We start from the raw sequence: 18,274 nt of genomic DNA on the forward strand, positions 1-18,274 counted from the left end.
TGCAGTTAAAACCTCCGTATAACGCCGATTTAAACCAAAGGAAAGGACATTATCTATGTTTTATATTCACAACGTCCTGCAGCCTTAATGTAATTGATGAACGACATTATTTGTATTTATTGACACACACACACACACACACACACACACACACACACACACACACACACACCGAAGACTCAAACCTCTGACGGAGGGAGTCGTGCGAACCGTGGCAAGGCACCCTAGACCTCACGTCTACCCCGCACAGCTGTCCAAAGATAAAGCAAGCCTTAAACGAAACACGACGGGTTTTATACTAATTATATTTTGTACGTTTTATTTTTATATTAACCATATTTAATACATGTATGACAATAAACGAAACAAAGCGATCACACACACATCACATAAACCACAGAAAACATACACATGAACCAAATTCTTTGACAACAGAAGACATCACTGATATTATACAGCATGCTTAACCTCATGGTTACGAGTACAAGGACATGCTGATACCCAGATAAAATTTGTGTCCTGCCTACTCGTCGAATATAGAGTGCCTAGGAAACCTGCTCTCTCGGATCGCTAGACAACAATTCAAGCAAATTGTATTAATGAATGTTTATTACATTAAGATAAATGGCAATATTTAACCTTGAGAATTTTCAATGAGGTGGTGCAAGCAATGGCGACAGAAAAAAATTAAAAATCTCCTTAGTATATACAATTATACAGTTCCTAAGTCACTGCTACAGAGCTCTTAGAATGGCTAGTCTTCAACTGGGCCATGGCCAGGCAGCGCAGCGCTTATGTTCTCTTCATGTAGATGCCACTACTGTCTCGTCGTCCTAGAGAGGAGTTGGTCTGTGTAGTATTTGCTGACGTTTTCTTCACAACCTTCTCTGCTCTACCGTGGTGCCAGCATTTGACTTTATGCCAGAACAAAATTAATGGCAGATTCCCACAAAGATCTTCAAAAAAGTCTGTGAAGAAATTAAAATGAAATATTTGTAAGCACTAGGCAGTCTAACACAAAATTCGCAAAATTATGAAAATATCCCAAAGCCCATGACATATAATCTATAACATAAAATGCTGTGTCTTATATTACTATATATCTTCTTTAGGACTGCTGATGATGAGCATGTAGTACAACAAAACAAAAATTAAAATTAACAAAACAAAAATTAAAATTAATAAAACAAGCTGCCTAGGTTTTATCTGCAAATAATATCCTTTCTCAAGGACATTACCTATGTAACCACTTACAGTAACAATATTTATACATAAAAAAAAAAAAAAAAAAAAAAAAAAAGAAAAGAAAAGAAAAGAAAGAAAGAAGCTTTTAAATATTTTGATATTTCTGACGGATCTATAATGGATTTGTCACCTAATTTTGCAGATTTGTAGATCACAGCTGTGACACTAAGGTCAGATTCTGCAGTTGACCACAATGCCTTTGATTTATCTGTACAACTCAGAATTAACTACTGTGTGCCATTCTCACGCCCCCGACCATTCATCCACAGGGCCTGTTCCCGCCGCCTCCATCGTCAGCACCGCCACCTCCGCACGTCCCGACGCCGACACACCTTTTCACAGCGACGCCCCACATGTCGGCGCCGGCTCAGTACTCCCCTCTGGTGGCCGTGGCCCCATACTACGGTGCATTGTACACGCTGCCCACTGCAACTTCGAGAAACTCTGCCAGTCCGCCACCACTGGCGCTGCTGTCACCGAGTGCGAGGGATGAAAATAGTAGCGGCAGTAGCTGAATCTAATGCTGTCATGAAAGTAATGAGAACTGAAGCTGGTTTCCAGTGATCGTATATGAAACTGTTCTAGTGAGATTCCACAGATTTGTGCACATGACGAGTTCTGAGAAAAGTTCCTCTGCATTTTGTCACATTTACAAAATGTGGACATACGTGTTGTTGGAATGCTAAGTGAAGTTAGCAGTGTAGTGAATAAAGACCTACATGGCTACGGTATGTTGATGATTTTCACTTATGGACCGTCTGACAGCAACTGAATAAAACACAATTTTAGTGCCATACGCGTTTCGCCTTTATTTTCTGCAAGGCATCATCAGTGGCAGGTTGCGTAGACAGTTTCTTACAGATTACGCTCCTGTTGCATTTTTGGTCTTGTTCTTCTTCCTATGAGCGCCAATTTGCTGTTTTTTCTGCATTCCACAGCACTATGCATGGCACTATGGCATAGTGCTGTGGAATGCAGAAAAAACAGCAAATTGGCGCTCATAGGAAGAAGAACAAGACCAAAAATGCAACAGGAGCGTAATATGTAAGAAACTGTCTACGCAACCTGCCACTGATGATGCCTTGCAGAAAATAAAGGCGAAACGCGTATGGCACTAAAATTGTGTTTTATTCAGTTGCTGTCAGACGGTCCATAAGTGAAAATCATCAACATACCGTAGTATTACGCGCAACTGAGGAAGACAGGACCAAAAAATTGAAGATTCCTACATGGCTTGTTAGTTTCAAGAGTATTAGAAAGATGGACTTGGGATTGAATGTCGTATGGTTCCATATGTTTCTTCACCATCCACGTATTTGACAAAACTACTGTGACTATCACCTTTCAGTTTCATCAGTGAAAATATTATACCACAGTAGACTGATGCAGAGGTGCCATAAAATAACTTGGGGATTATCTGACACATTTCCAAACTGTTTTCATCATAGGGTGGTCATGCTTCAACTATTTTCTCTCATTTTACTGTGTCTCTATGAACTGATTTACTCATTTGTTATACAAAATGTGCAATATGATATAGGACAAGTCAGACTGTGATATTGCGAACAAGCTACAATGGTAAGAAACACATTATGACTGAGGCGTGACATCATGTAATAATGATAATATAATCATATATGCAGTGCAATGTCTGAAAGCAAGATTATTTCGCTTATCCAACACATGCAATTTGTCTGTGTAGTAGATAAACAATTGTACAATAGTCATGATGCTGTGCAAAATACTGTAGCTTATAGTGTACAGTCATATACTTTGATAGCCTCTTACGTGTATATGCTACAAATACTTTACAACCACCAACATATTCAATCAACATATCACACTGTCTCCCATATACTTCAAAATTGCATAACTGAATTGATTTTAGTAATATCCAAAAACTCCTTTGTACTCCAGACATAAATCAGCAGCTTGTGTTAATGCTGTTCCAGTACACCACCACATGTATTTCATTGAAATATTGAACACTCATACAGAAAACACCTTCAAATGTCTGATTAAATTGCAAATAAATTAATGTGCTTTATATTTGACATTAAAGATATAAGTGACAAACAATGGGTGAGTGTAGTACAGACAAGTTGCACTCTGTTTTAAGTAAAAGCTAACTTTTCTCATATCTCAATGTATATGATGTCATTTCTCCTGAACTGTATGTCGTATAATTTAGTGACATTGCCGAGACTCGAACTCGGTCCAGCACACAGTTTTAATCTGCAAGGAAGTTTCATATCAGTGCACACTCCACTGCAGAGTGAAAATCTCATTCTGGAAACATCCCCCAGGCTGTGGCTAAGCCATGTCTCCGCAATATCCTTTCTTTCAGGAGTGCTAGTTCTGCAAGGTTCGCAGGAGAGCTTCTGTAAAGTTAGGAAGGTAGGAGACGAGGTACTGGCAGAAGTAACGCTGTGAGGACGGGGCGTGAGTCGTGCTTGGGTAGCTCAGTTGGTAGAGCACTTGCCCGCGAAAGGCAAATGTCTTGAGTTCGAGTCTCGGTCTGGCACACAGTTTTAATCTGCCAGGAAGTTTCAGAAAAATGTGTTTACAATAAAATATCTGCAAAATATCTACAAGATAATTACAAAGGATAAAGGACTACCACATGATGAAGCAAGAATGAAGATAAGTGCATGATTAAAAATTATATTTTTTCTCTTTCTTTTTTTTTCTATTTTGAACTGTATAATTACATAAACAAAAATATTGAAAAGTGAAGCAGATGTAGATTTGATGACTGAGGTGTTGGCCAAAATGAAAAATTCAAAAACTTAATAATTCCAGTTATGATTCCTAGAAAGCTACAATAAAATCTACCAAAAATTCATTAGAAGCTGGTATGGGGGAATTAGAAAATAGAACTGAGTCTAATTTATGGGTCTAAAATCAGATTTAGATGTTCATTAGAAACAGTAATTAATTCCAGTTACAAACAAGTAATTCAAAGATAATATCACAAAACAAACTTATTCTGCGACCAAACCTGTTGTCCTTGAAGAAAAAATAATAAAAAAGAGACTAAACAATCACAACGAAAATATAGTCAGCAACTGGGATCTAATGAATGTGCGTATAGTCACATACTTTGAAAATCTGTTGTAGCGCATTGTATTTCTTGAGTAAAAGTATATGACGATGTAATGAGTGAGGTATGTAAATTATATGTGGTGTGTTTTTCAATTAAGGTGTTATCAGGATGGCGTTTACGGCATTATACAGATATTTGATGCAATGATGATGTATTTCGAGATTTACGTGATACTACACTGATGGAAAAAAGGGCAACACCAAAAAAAAAAAAAAAAAAAAAAAAAAAAATAATTAGAGTAATGAAATTTTGAGAACACATTTGTCTATGTGACATATTTAAGTGCTTAATATTGCAAGAACACACTTAAGTGCTTAATATTGCAAGAACACACTTAAGTGATTAATATTGCAAGAACACACTTAAGTTATTAATATTGCAAGAACACACTTAAGTTATTAATATTGCAAGAACACACTTAAGTTATTAATATTGCAAGAACACACTTAAGTTATTAATATTGCAAGAACACACGTTTATGCAAGCACGAGATAAACACTCAAATGGGAAATTCTGGTACATTAATAACCGGTAACCACCAGAATGTTGAATGCAAGCGCTGTGCAGGCATTGTGTTGTACAGGTGCCGGATGTGAGTTTGTGGGATGGAGTTCCATCCTGCTACACTTTGTTGGTCAATCCAGAGACAGTTAATGCTGTTTGTAGGTAACGCTGGAGTTGTTGCCTGATGACGATCAATAAATGCTCTATTGGAGACAGATCTGGTGATTGAGCAGGCCAAGGCAATATCGGCACACTACAGAGCATGTTGGGTTACAACAGCAGTGTGTGGGTGAGGTGTGTGTAAATAATCATTTTACTGGAAACCATAATTCAATCATGTATGCTCCTGACATAGGGACATTAATTCACTATTTGCCAAGCCTGTACCACATGCTCCTTTGAAAACTCCATACACTAATGAACATAAGACAAACAGATATGTGATTATATACTGAGTGTAAATGATGAACCAAGTAAGGAACACAAAAGACGGAACTGAAAGCGAATGAAGTGAAAGATGACAGTACTTCCAACTACTGAGTTGATTGGAAAGACAATATGGAAATAATAAGAACTTTTATACTACAAATGTCTTTATGTGTTGATCACTGAAATCTTTGCAGAACTGTGGTTGAAAAGTCAACAAAAGAGTTGGAAAAAAGAGACCTGAACCAAATCTTGTAACCTTTATAATTTTATTTATGCTAGCCCAAATTTATGAACAATGGTATTATACAAATCAATCACATGTATGTATTTTCTTTGCAAAGTTAAGGAAAAACAAGTTCAAATGTCACACTTTTTGAACTATGATAAATAGTATGATCGTCAGCAAAATATTTTTGTGATAATATGGTATTTCTTAGCTGATGCAAGACATGTTTTTTGTGAATTTATGGACCTATCTACATGCTTTGAAACTTGTAATGGATACTTCATTTATATAATATAAAATATTATTTCCTTTACATTTGAAAATCTCTGGAGACATATTCTTACTGTTATGCAAAGGCTTCTATTATCACAGACTGTCTCACACAGTTTACCAAGTATTAACTGCTTATTTTATTTTCAACAAAAATAAATTATTAAGAGTATATTATAAACAAATATTTACAATAATTACATAATAATTTGTATTTTACAAAAATTGTGCTCGTGAATTATACAATTTCTGTCGCGAATGATAGAAAACAGAGTTAAAAATCAAGTAAGATGTAGGCTTAGACATTCTTGCTACCAGCGAGGCGGACGTGACCAGACGTAGCTTATGTGTAATGTTTACTCTGCTAACAAGAGCGGACTACGCCACATCACAAGGCTCAGGAGCCGTTACAAGCCACAACCCTCGGCCACAGCGAACATAGTGGAGTACGGCCTGTTCGTTATGTAGGCATCACGTGCTGCCGCGTGACACACACGCAATGCTCGAGAGTACTGGAAACTTCTAGAACAAGTGGCGCCGGGTGCACTACTGTCTATAAAAAGGCTAGCCGCCATAGTGTTGGAGAAGTGATGGCAGTGATGGAGTAGCTGGTCAGTCGGTCAGATATGGTTTAGCTGGAGTTATGATGCTGTGAGATTGTAGTGCAGTGCTGTGTAACCACAAGGGGACTTAGACTCATTTTCATGTAGTCAACACTTAGTCTGGTGCGCCCGCCTCTGTTATATTGGGAATTAGACTCAGGGAGCTATGAGAAGTTACACTAGACTTTGTGCATAGATCTGTTTATAAAATGGATGTGCCAGGGGTGCTTCCAATGTACATATCCCCATCAATGATGTATGATTGCATCCAGTGTACCCTGAGATCCCAGCCGAATTCCGTATTCTAACTCAGCCTACAGCCCTCTTTTCAGTGGATCAAGTGCACAGAAGGCAGCCCACGAGCACGAGACATCCTGCCACGTAAGTTCTTTGACATGTATTCTTGCAGTCCTTCCACTCCTTCTCACGGCTCGGCAGTGGTGCACGACAGGAGGAGAAAACTATTCGGTGTCAGGTGTGGGGTTGGGGTGGAGAATTGGCAGAAATAGAGTATAGGAATAGACAAAGGGGCATCAAATAGCACCAGCACAGAGCCAGAGGGTAGACGCACCATGTCTACGAAGAGGGTCGTCGCATCACGCCAATGCAGAGCCCAAGGGTACACACACTGTGTCTACACAGTGGGTCGTTGCATCGCGCCAACGCAGAGCAGAGTGTAGATGCACTGTGTCTACGCAGAGGGTCGTCGCTTCACGCCAACGCAGCACCAGCGTCGCATCGCGCCGTCGCGGGATCAGAAGGTCGCAGGTCTGCGCTACTGCGGCGGCTGATCCATCTCGTGCCGCACTTGTTGCGGGCAGATCCACGTGGTGCCATCGAGAGCGCCGAGTTCGCCGTACAGGCCACAAGAAACAAGGTTAGTGAAGATGGGAAATGCTGACGCAGTAGACTCAGGTGGGAATATGCAAATAAACCTCACTGAGAACAGATTATATTTAAGTTATAGTGAGGCCACCAAGTTAGTACCACATAAATTGGAGGGGGACAGAGAAAAACTGTCCGACTTCATAGATAATTGTGATGACGCTTACAACTTAGTAGATCCTAGTTATAAGCTAGTATTTTTAAAGTTTATTATTGGCCAAATAACGGGCTCCACCCGCAGTAAGCTATTAGTTAGAGATCACACAGAAATTTGGTCTGGCGTGAGGGCAATTTTGTTAGAAAATTATGAACGTAAACGCACTATTGATTATTATGCCTGCACCATGTTCAATAGTAGGCAAGAAAATGGGGAAAGTGTGGTTCAATGAGGCTCTCGCATGGATTCCATGCAATTCCATTTTCGAGAGGCAATGAAGAGGGTCATGGATGATGAAGAAATTGCGGGGTGCAATGCATTAATAGGGAAGTTAGGACGGGCCATGTTTACACAAGGGTTGTATGATAAGCGGATAAAGACAGTTATTGATCGGCGACTCCATGGCGTGTTGTGCGCACCACGACCAAATAGTGGATAGAACTGGAAGGAAAATCAGCATTGGCCGTATTTTGTTGTTTTATTGTCAGCAAAATTGATTTTCAGTCACTTAGTGACCATCCTCAGTGCTATAATATACAATTAAAATTGGTAGGCACTGGTATCAAGCTATAACCACAAGCTTTTATTGTCAGCAAAATCACGAAGTGACTTAAAATCGATTTTTCTGACAATAAAACAACAAAATATGGCAAATGCTGATTTTCCTTCCAATCCTAAAGACAGTTATACAGGCCCAAGGTGAACGGATCACCCTGTCCGAAGCTATTGATTTAGCAGCTACTGAGGAGTGTGCAATAACCATAGAAAGAGATATGCGCCACGTAGCAACTGTAGCCTGGCCGGAGAAAAGAATTAGCATGAAATGTTTTAACTGCGCGAAAGAAGGGCATGTATAGCATGAGCGCAGCAAAAAGTATACTGTCCAGAAGACAGACACTGTAAAGGACATTCCCCAAACGACAGAACGTAGTCGGCTACCCATAAAAGAAAGGGATGTTGGTGATTTCAAAGGGACTGGATCATGGGCACAGTGTCCCCGACCAATATGATGTACGGCATGTAATCTGACGGGACACTTGCCCCCGTGTACTAGAGCAAAGCCAGTGACACGCTTCACGTGTCACCGAACGGGACACTATGCTCGTGATTGTCGTGAAAGTAAGTGGGCTACCATACACAAGAAAAATGTGCAGGGAAACAAGCAGTGGGCGTAATGCTGCAATTCCATTACGCTGCGTCAGGAATCATATGAGCTGCTGACCGCACGGGGAAAAATGATTATATATGCGTACAGAGCAAGGATGTGAAAGGCTCTGAAACAAAGTTACTGATAGATAGTAGTGCCCATATTAACCTTATACAGTCCAAGGTTCTGAAGGAAAACATACAGTGGGATCCTAGAAGGGCGGTAATGATAAAAAGCATCGTCAACCAAGAAGTCAGGACAGAGGGTCCTGCGTCAGTACGTTTCAGCAACGGTGAGGGAAGCAACTGGGTCACACAGTTCCAAGTAGTGAATGAGTGTATTGATTTGCCATTTGATGGTTTACTGGGACGGGAGTTCGTGGACAAAAATAAAGTGGTGTTGGATTATGACCATAGAAGAACGCAGGTACGAGGCGAATGGATAGAATTGTGAGAAGAACGCAAAGAAGCAACCATCAATAGATTAACTGTACAAAATGATGGAAACGGGAAGACTTTACGAGCAAGTTACGCAGCTGTAACGAGGTTTGGAAAGAAGCTGGCCAAGGTCAGCGGGCACAGAAACAGTCACCGCAACGCAAACGAATGACAGAGGCCCATTCCACGTAGATAACGACGGTATTGATCAAGACAAACACACGGTGAGGGGCGTCAGCCGGCCGCCGCCTGTGCCGTCCCAAGAGGGTTGTACGAAACCAAAGGAAAATGAAACTAAGCAAAGTAAATGGCCATACAGAAGAGCAAAGAATCAACGTAAGGTCACGACAAGTAGGAGTGACATGTCTCCAGGCCCGAAGGACTCTGAAGAAATAAGAATCGGGCCGCAAGAAGAAAGATTTAGAAAAGTTTGCGTGACACGATAACTAGGGAGTGAAGCGGTAATTCCGAAACAAGAGATTAGACCGGTATTAGCGGAACGAATACCGCCACCGAGCAGTTGTAAAATCCTATGTGCACCGCATGGAAAGAAAGGCAGGAGAAAACCGTGGCAGAGCTTGCTGAAAGAAAACGTGTGTAGAGCACTTAAACCAAGAAGAGCAAGAAGACATACAGGAGTTGTGTTTGGTGTATAATGATGTATTTCATTTACCGGGAGCTGTGCTCACCTACACCACTGTAGTGAAACACCAGATTCCATTAGTACCTGAAGCAGAAGGGACAGTCATAAATCAAGAAGACTTACCGAATCACCCAAGCACAGCAGGAAGCACTGAAAAAGGAAATAAACGGCATGCTGGATGACGGCACAATATCACCGAGTACCAGTCCATTGAACTTCCCTCGGTTATTACTACCAAAGAAGCTTGATGCCAGCGGCACACGAAAGTGGAGAGTGGTTATCGATTATCGGAAATTAAATGATACATCGTTGAATATGGTCTGCCCACTGCTCAGAATTGATGAAATACTAGATAGCCTAGGAAACGCAAAGTATTTCTCAACCCTAGATCTTGAGAAAGGGTACTATGAAGTCCTGACTGACAAACGGGATCGATAAAAGACGGCATTTAGCACACCTACAGGCCATTATGAATACAATAGGATGACGATGGGCCTGAAGACAGCTCCATCCACATTCCAACGGTTAACCCTCCTAATACCATGGGGTCTATAATGAACCCAGGCCGTAATTTTATGTAAAATGTACCTTATTTCCTATTCCTAAAAATTATGAAATATTCAGACTTTTCCTGAATTAAGTAATGGGTTTGTAATATATTAATATAACTTTTTGAAAATATTTAGTTTTGCAGAAAATCAAGAGAGAACCACTGAATACCATTGGGGTTAAACGTGACCCCATTTCTCTCTCGCAGTATTATTACCCAATAATGCTGCATTGAATCCGCAACTGTTGCTGCATTTCCTTTGTTTTATTCTTGTAAAGAGTGATTGTTGCCAATACTTTATAAGCCGACAGTTACTTGTTCCATACAAGTGGACACTACTATTGCGTGTGTTGCATCTACTGGAAAATGTCTCGTCACCTTTCCGAAGACGAAGTGCTTGAAATATTACTGCAGGATAATCCTCTATCTGGAGAATCAAATAGTGATGTCAGAGATATAGTTTCTGATGTCTCATACAACGATGGTGGGTGCGTCACTTGAGGAAGTATTTGATCACTTACTGAAAAAAAAAACCTAAACTTGCAAGTTGACAAATGTGAACTCCTAAGGACGGAAGTTACGTTTTTGTGGCACGTTTTGACAGCAGAAGGTCTGGAATCCGATCCCACTAAAGTAGCAGGAATATGAAAGTGTCGGCGACCAAGGACAACTGCTGACTTAAAAAGTTATCTGAGCATGATCAGATACTACCAAAGATTTTTGAGCAACTTTAGCAAAATTGCGAAACCCCTGCACGAACTATTAAAGAAAGGAGTTCCGTATGTTTGGGTGGAAGCACAGGAAGAGGCACTTCAAACATTGGAAGAGACGTTAACCAAGCCACCGATACTACATTGTCCAGACTTCACTAAAGAGTTTTCATTAACGAGTGATGCCAGTAAGTACACGTTAGGGGCATATTTGAGTCAAGGCCCAATGGGAAAGGATTTATCAACTGCATACATATCACGTACTCTCAAGAAGGCAGAGCTGAATTACAGTACATTAGAGCGAGAGTTGCTTGCCATAGTATGGACAGGTATTTCCGACCTTATCTCTTTCGAAGGAAGTTCAAGATACTCACGGACCATAAACCACTGATGTGGCTAGGTAGCATTACGGATCCATCATCAAGATTAATGAAGCTTCGGTTAAAGTTGGAAGAATATGATTACCAAATCTTACATAAGGAAGGAAAGCAAAATTGCGTGGCCAGCACGCTATCACGCATTCAGAGTGTACAAGACGGCGACAAACACAACAGGTTACAAAGAGGGACACAAACGAGACTGACAGGCAAGAAGATAAGTGAGGGGACACCGCAAATAAGACCACAATCAAGGACTCTAATAGCAATGAGATAACTGAGACAGAGGTGACAGCTGAGACAGCAGACCCCAAAGAGACAGCTGACGTGACAGAGATAAGCGGAGGCAGTAACACATCCCAGATAAACAAAGACAATGTTCTGAGCGCAGAGGATAAATTGCACATCTCCCATAGTAGGCCATCAAGGAATGGGAAGGACGTATGAACAAATAAAACAGTATTATACATGGCCAGGTACGAAAGCTGACAGAGAGAAGTTCATAAGGGCATGCAAAAGTTGCCAAAAGAACAAGATCACACAAGCTAAGACTAAGCAACCACTAGAGCTAACTCCAACCCTAGAATTTATATTTGAGCGCCGTGATATCGATATAGTAAGTCCATTACCTAGTCTGGGCACAAATATATTTTGACTTTTCAAGACTCTCACAAAGTTAGTAATAGCTGAACCAATAGCTCGGCAAGACGCAGATATGCTTCCACGAAAATTGGTGGAAAGCTTTATTTTAAAATTTGGGTTCCCGACAGCTCTGTTGAGTGACATGGGGAGCAATTTCATAGGTGATACCATGAAACGAGTCTGCAAACTACTGAGAATAGAGAAAATACAAATGACAGTGTACCATCCGCAGTCCAATGGAGTGCTAGAATGTACACACCGTACCCTGACGGAGATGGTGCGACACAATGTGAACCAGGACCAGACAGATTGGGACAGATGGGTTGCATTTGCATGTTTTGTGTACAATACTACTACTCATAGTACCAAGGGATACACACCATTCAAATTTTTCTTTGGCAGGAAGCACAGTTTTCCGGGATGGCTACAAAAGAAACCAGCAAACGTAATCTACAGTTATGACAAATCAGTGACAGAGATTCGACAGTGACTACAAATGTTACACCAAGATGCCTGTGAAGCAACACAAGTGAGCAAAGAAAGAAACAAGAATAACTACTACAAAACACAAAACCCGAGGGAATTTAGAAGGAATGATCGCGTATTGCTGTATGACAAGAGCGTGCGCCGGGGACAATTGAAGAAATTAGATAGCCAATGGCGAGGGCCATTTACTGTGGTTGATGTGCAAGAACCTAATGCAGTAATTAGGCTACAAGGGAAGAAATGTATGAAAGTGCATGCTAATAGGCTGAAGGAATTTTACTGAACGGAAATGTGAACATTTATTAGAAGATGTGATGTAGAAGGAAGAAGGATCACAGGCGATAAAGGACCAGAAGAGTGACAAGTATGTTTCTATTACAGATGCCAAGGACGAAGGCACTGTGGGTGACAGAGCTAGTCGGGAGTATCTTGCAGATCAGCCTAGGGGGATGAGAAGCACCACCGCAAGATGTACGAATGCAAAAATTCCAGTCAGTGCCGGGAATTTACTACCACAACCAGGGCAATATGAGTTTGTACAGCACTACATGGAGAGTGGTGAGCTATTTTAACCTCAAGGAACTGCATGACAAATTTGAGGACACGCAAGTGGTTGCCAATTGAGCGGTAACACATTGCATGCATAAGCTGAATCAGGCAAAGTTAAGCACCGGAGAGTGCGAGAATGTACAGCAAACCGTGCAATGGCATGTGAGTAAAATTTCTAGATCAAAAGAGTTGATTGATCAGTTGGCTAGGCATGAACAACAGAGGGTCAAAAGAGGAAGATTAAATCTTATAGGGGAGGCAAGTAAGGTATTGTTTGGCACATTAGATGAAGATGATGCGGCATTCTTCAAAGCCAAAATAGACGTACTCGAGGAACAGCAGAGAGAGCTGTTACGATTGTCCAAAGAACAAGTGACCATTGTGAGAGCGTCACTGGCAGGGGTGAATCAAACAATTAATGAGGTAACTAAGAATACTCAGATCATTGCAGAAGGAATAAGAAAACTAAGTATGCATGTAGAGGATTATGAGAATAGCACTAATAGGAAGGTACAACATGCCCTGATTCTCTATTACAGAGCAAATAATGGAGATTACTTATATGTTCAATGAACTCGAGAGGGAAACCGAGCGAGGTGGCGCAGTGGTTAGCACACTGGACTCGCATTCGGGAGGACGACGGTTCAATCCCGTCTCCGGCCATCCTGATTTAGGTTTTCCGTGATTTCCCTAAATCGTTTCAGGCAAATGCCGGGACGGTTCCTTTGAAAGGGCACGGCCGATTTCCTTCCCAATCCTTCCCTAACCCGAGCTTGCGCTCCGTCTCTAATGACCTCGTTGTCGACGGGACGTTAAACACCAACCACCACCACCGAGAAGGAATATGACTTATTAGTCTCTGCAATAGCGAACACACAGAAAGGTCTATTAGAACCACACTTGATTAACCCCGTGCAGGTGGTCAAGTATTTAGAACTGATAAAAGATGATTTAAGAGACAAAAAGTTCCCCATTGAACTCACGAAGGACCAAGGGTATCTGTTCAAATGGCTCTGAGCACTATGGGACTTAACTTTTGAGGTCATCAGTCCCCTAGAACTTAGAACTACTTAAACCTAACTAACCTAAGGACATCACACACATCCATGCCCGAGACAGGATTCGAACCTGCGACCGTAACAGTCGTGCGGTTCCAGACTGAAGTGCCTAGAACTGCTCGGCCACACTGGTCGGCCAAGAGTATCTGTTACTTCGTATAATAGGTATAGATGTTAAATGTACCTTTAGTGGACAGTAACATATATATGTTATATAGAATATGGCCATTTACCCACGGAGTATGATCAGGCAAAGAAATTGTTCGCTTATATAGAGCCTGAGAAAAACTACTTGCTGACTGATGATGCGAAACGACAGTACTCGCTACTGTCCCATGACCAGTTACACTGTACAATGGTAACGCTGAAAAGTCATATTTGCAAGCAGAGGTTTGTTTTAATGTTCACCTATGACCACAGCAATGTGAAAGCTCGTATCTGCACCCTATAAGAGAAGTTCCAAAAGATTGCATACTGAATGAAAGTATCTGGATGCAGATACACGACAATGAATGGCTGTACGTCGCACCCAAGGACAAGGGTTTAACAATATTGTGCAATGAGTTACCCCCTAACGATCTTATCATAAGAGGTACTCGTAAATTAACATTTACAAGCCAGTGCAAAGGATATGGTGCATAAGTCATGCTACAAGCAGACCACTTAAATTGTACTAATGTAAGCAAGAATGACGTAGTACCTATGTTAAGTTTAGATATAGACTGTTGTATGATAAATGAGGAGAAGCAGGAGTCACAAAAATACCTGTATTGTTAGCCTTAGAACATAGTGTAAGACACTTAGATAACCTAAAGATAACAAGTCACAAAATAGATTGAGTATAAAGCGAAATAGAATACCAGCAGCGAACAACCTTCCGAGGATGGTCACAAAGTATGTATTCCGTGTGGGGATACACAGGTTAAGTAACCCTAGTTGTAATTATTATAATATGTTGCTCATGTATCTATTTTAAGTATTGTCGAGTGTGTGGCAGAAGATTGTGTCAAGCAGGAGGAAATTGCTGTGCTAAAGTGTGTGTGACAAATACGTTGGTAACAGATAGCCACCATAAAAGAAGTGTCCGATACGCTCCTTCCCTCCATTCTGTACAGTGTGGAGAGGAGGAAGATGGTGGAGAGTATGAATTAAAGTATACATGACATACTCCTCTCCCTTATTGAGTGCAGTGGAGAGAGCAAAGTCAAATGCCGCAACTCACTAAACAAATCGAACCACGTGCAAATACAGTGGAGTTGTCGGTACTCAAAACAGATAGGAGATGAAAATACAACTTAAAAATTATGTACAAGCGTAATTTGAAGTTGAATGATAAACTATGTTGTATAATATTTTATCTAACCTTTTACCTATTCCTTTTCTTTTGTGTTGTGTTGTAAACTATGTGTATGAAATTTTAAAGTGATCACGCATTTAAAAAAAAATTATGTGAAACCTTGGTAATATTAGGTAAAGCTCTGGACTTGTGGAAGTTACCACGACAAGTGTGGACAACAAACAACCAAATGTCAGTTGTACTTACATTGTGCTTTCTATTTTTATGACAATGTACTTGTATTAGAGTTTATGATGTGAAACCATGTTTTAAAATAAAGTCTTGCAAGTTTCACTGGCACCGCACATAGAAATGTAAAATTTTGTAGCCTAACCTCGAGAGTCCGAGCTTAGAAAATTTTCCCCTGGGGAAGGGAGATGTCGCGAATGATAGAAAACAGGGTTAAAAATCAAGTAAGATGTAGGCTTGGAAATTCTTACTATCAGCGAGGCGGACATGACCAGGCCTAGCTTATGTGTAATGTTTACCCTGCTAACAAGAGCGGACTACGCTGCCTCACGAGGCTCGAGAGCCGTTACAAGCCGCAACCCTCGGACACAACGAACATAGCGGAGTACGGCCTGTTTTGTCACGTAGGCATCACATGCTGCCGCATGACACACACGCAATGCTCAAGAGTACTGGAAACTTCTAGAACAAGTGGTGCCGGGTGCACTACCGCCTATATAAAGGCTAGCCGCCATAGTGTTGGGGGATTGATGGCAGTGACGGGGCAGCTGGTCAGTCGGTCAGATATGGTTTAGCTGGAGGTATGATGCTGTGAGATTGTAGTGCAGTGCTGTGTAGCCACGAGAGGACTTAAGACTCATTTCCATGCAGTCAACACTTAGTCTAGTGCACCTGCCTCTGCTATATCGGGACTTAGGGAGCTATGAGAAGTTACACTACTAAGAAGGCAGTTAGTAGACTTTGTAAATAGAACTGTTTATAAAATGGATGTGCCAGGGGTGCTTCCACTGTACATATACTCATGCAATGATTTATGATTGCATCCAGTGTACCCTGAGATCCCAGCCGAGTTCCGTATTCTAACTCAGCCTACAGCCCTCTTTTCAGTGGATCAAGTGCACAGAAGGCAGCCCACGACCACGAGACATCCTGCCAAGTAAGTTCTTTGACATGTATTCTTGCAGTCCTTCCACTCCCTCTCACGGCTCGTCAGTGGGGCACGACATTTCTATGTATTATCATTTCAGTTAAATTATAATCTGTGGTCTGTCAATACATAACTTTTGTAACCATGTTGTGAAAGAAAAGTTGCTCCTCACCATATGCTGAGTCGCAGACAGGCACAATAAAAGCACTGTCACAAATATAGCTTTCGGACAGTTAGGCCTTCATCAAATTTAGAGTGGTGTGTGAGATATGTATTTGTGAGAGTTTGTATGTGTGTGTTTGTTGTCTAATTTTGACAAAGGACTTACTTGCCGAAAGCTATATTTGTGACAGTCTTTTTATTGGACCTATCTGCGACACAGCATCTCCGATATATGGGGAGTAGCAACTTTCCTTTCACAAGATTGTTTACATTCCACCCTGGCTTTTCAATTGTTTTATATATAGAACTTTTTCATTTTTGGTTTATGTTACTCTCTGAAGATGAAATGTAGTCTAGTCATAATATGGCAGGGGAGACTTAAGAAAGTTTCTAACATGTGTCTATGTTGGATGGACGTGTGGAGGTGTGATGTTCAATGTCTCATTGCACTACCATAAAAATGTGTTCATGAAGTTATGTTGTAAAAGAGTAAGTCTCATCAGAAGAAATGTGTTATGTCAAATTTGAGAAATATAAGAACGGACTATTTAAAGAGTGTTTGATTTAAAAATTCAGCAGCATTAGTTCAAAAAGTGTGGAGGAGTAAATTATTAATCTTGTTGTTTTACAAATGCTCTAAAACAGATTGCCAACGTCTGAGATTAAGGATCTGTTCCAAAACATGTAAAACCAGAACCCTAACATTCATCAACTACACATACAAATGACAAGGGTGCTTAAACTACCCCGTACTTTCACTGCCAAGCATTTCCTATGATTATCGGATTCTAGCATTGGTAAAACTCCTTTCATTAACCACAACAAAAGAGCAAAGCAAAATCAAATTAGGAGACTATTTTTTATGGACAACCTATTAGAAGGGTGAAGTTCTACAGTGTTATTTTTAGTTTTAAGTGTGGAAGGATAAGTTATATATACACGAACATGGCAAGGTACCTAGCATTGAAAATAAACAGATTGTGTGGTGATAAGAAATGTATTTCCTAGAGATTGTGAAGTAATAAGGCGAAGGAACAAGCCGCAAGGGCATGAAGAGACTTGCCAATTGGCATGATTAGCAGGAAGCAAAAGATAAATGCACAAAGTGATGGGAGCCTATACTCGGGCCGCTGAAACATTGCACTTGACTAAAATGAAATTTTCACTCTACAGCGGAGTGTGCGCTGATATGAAACTTCCTGGCAGATAAAAACTGCGTGCCGGAATGAGACTCGAACTCGGGACCTGGTAGAGCACTTGCCCGCAAAAGGCAAACGTCCCGAGTTCAAGTCTCGGTCCGGCATACAGTTTTAATCTGCCAGGAAGTTTCATTGCACTTGACGTTTGTGTACAAAGTTGGCAGTATAACAGTGTAACAAGTGAAGAACAAGAGGCGTTCAGCGCAGGGCGCCAGCCAATCACAGCGCAGTGAGCACTGCTGTTACTCACTTGCTGTGATGTCAAAGTTAATGCGTTACTTGCTTTGTTTAGGGAATGTCTAAACAACATGAATTGTATGTTGTTTACCGCATGTTTTCGTTGTACTGTGTTCTATATCATTGTGACTTTTGTTACATTGTGAGTTTAAATACTTGGAAAATGCCACCGAAAAGACTTCGTTCACCTAGTGAGAATC

The 18,274-nt window shown here is 40.8% G+C and overlaps 1 protein-coding gene across 1 annotated transcript in view; it reads right to left on the reverse strand.

The window, feature by feature from the left end:
* Positions 1 to 244: 244 nt before the first annotated feature.
* Positions 245 to 18,274, reverse strand: part of LOC124552423 (F-box/LRR-repeat protein 2-like) — a 67,808-nt gene continuing 49,778 nt past the window's right edge. The window contains exon 8 of the mRNA XM_047126695.1: positions 245 to 968. Within this exon, the coding sequence (XP_046982651.1) occupies positions 959 to 968 (10 nt within the window). The 3' untranslated portion in view covers positions 245 to 958. The remainder of the gene's footprint in view (positions 969 to 18,274) is intronic.

The sequence above is a fragment of the Schistocerca americana genome, chromosome 10 (assembly GCF_021461395.2).
Source record: "Schistocerca americana isolate TAMUIC-IGC-003095 chromosome 10, iqSchAmer2.1, whole genome shotgun sequence".
Lineage (NCBI taxonomy): Eukaryota > Metazoa > Arthropoda > Insecta > Orthoptera > Acrididae > Schistocerca > Schistocerca americana.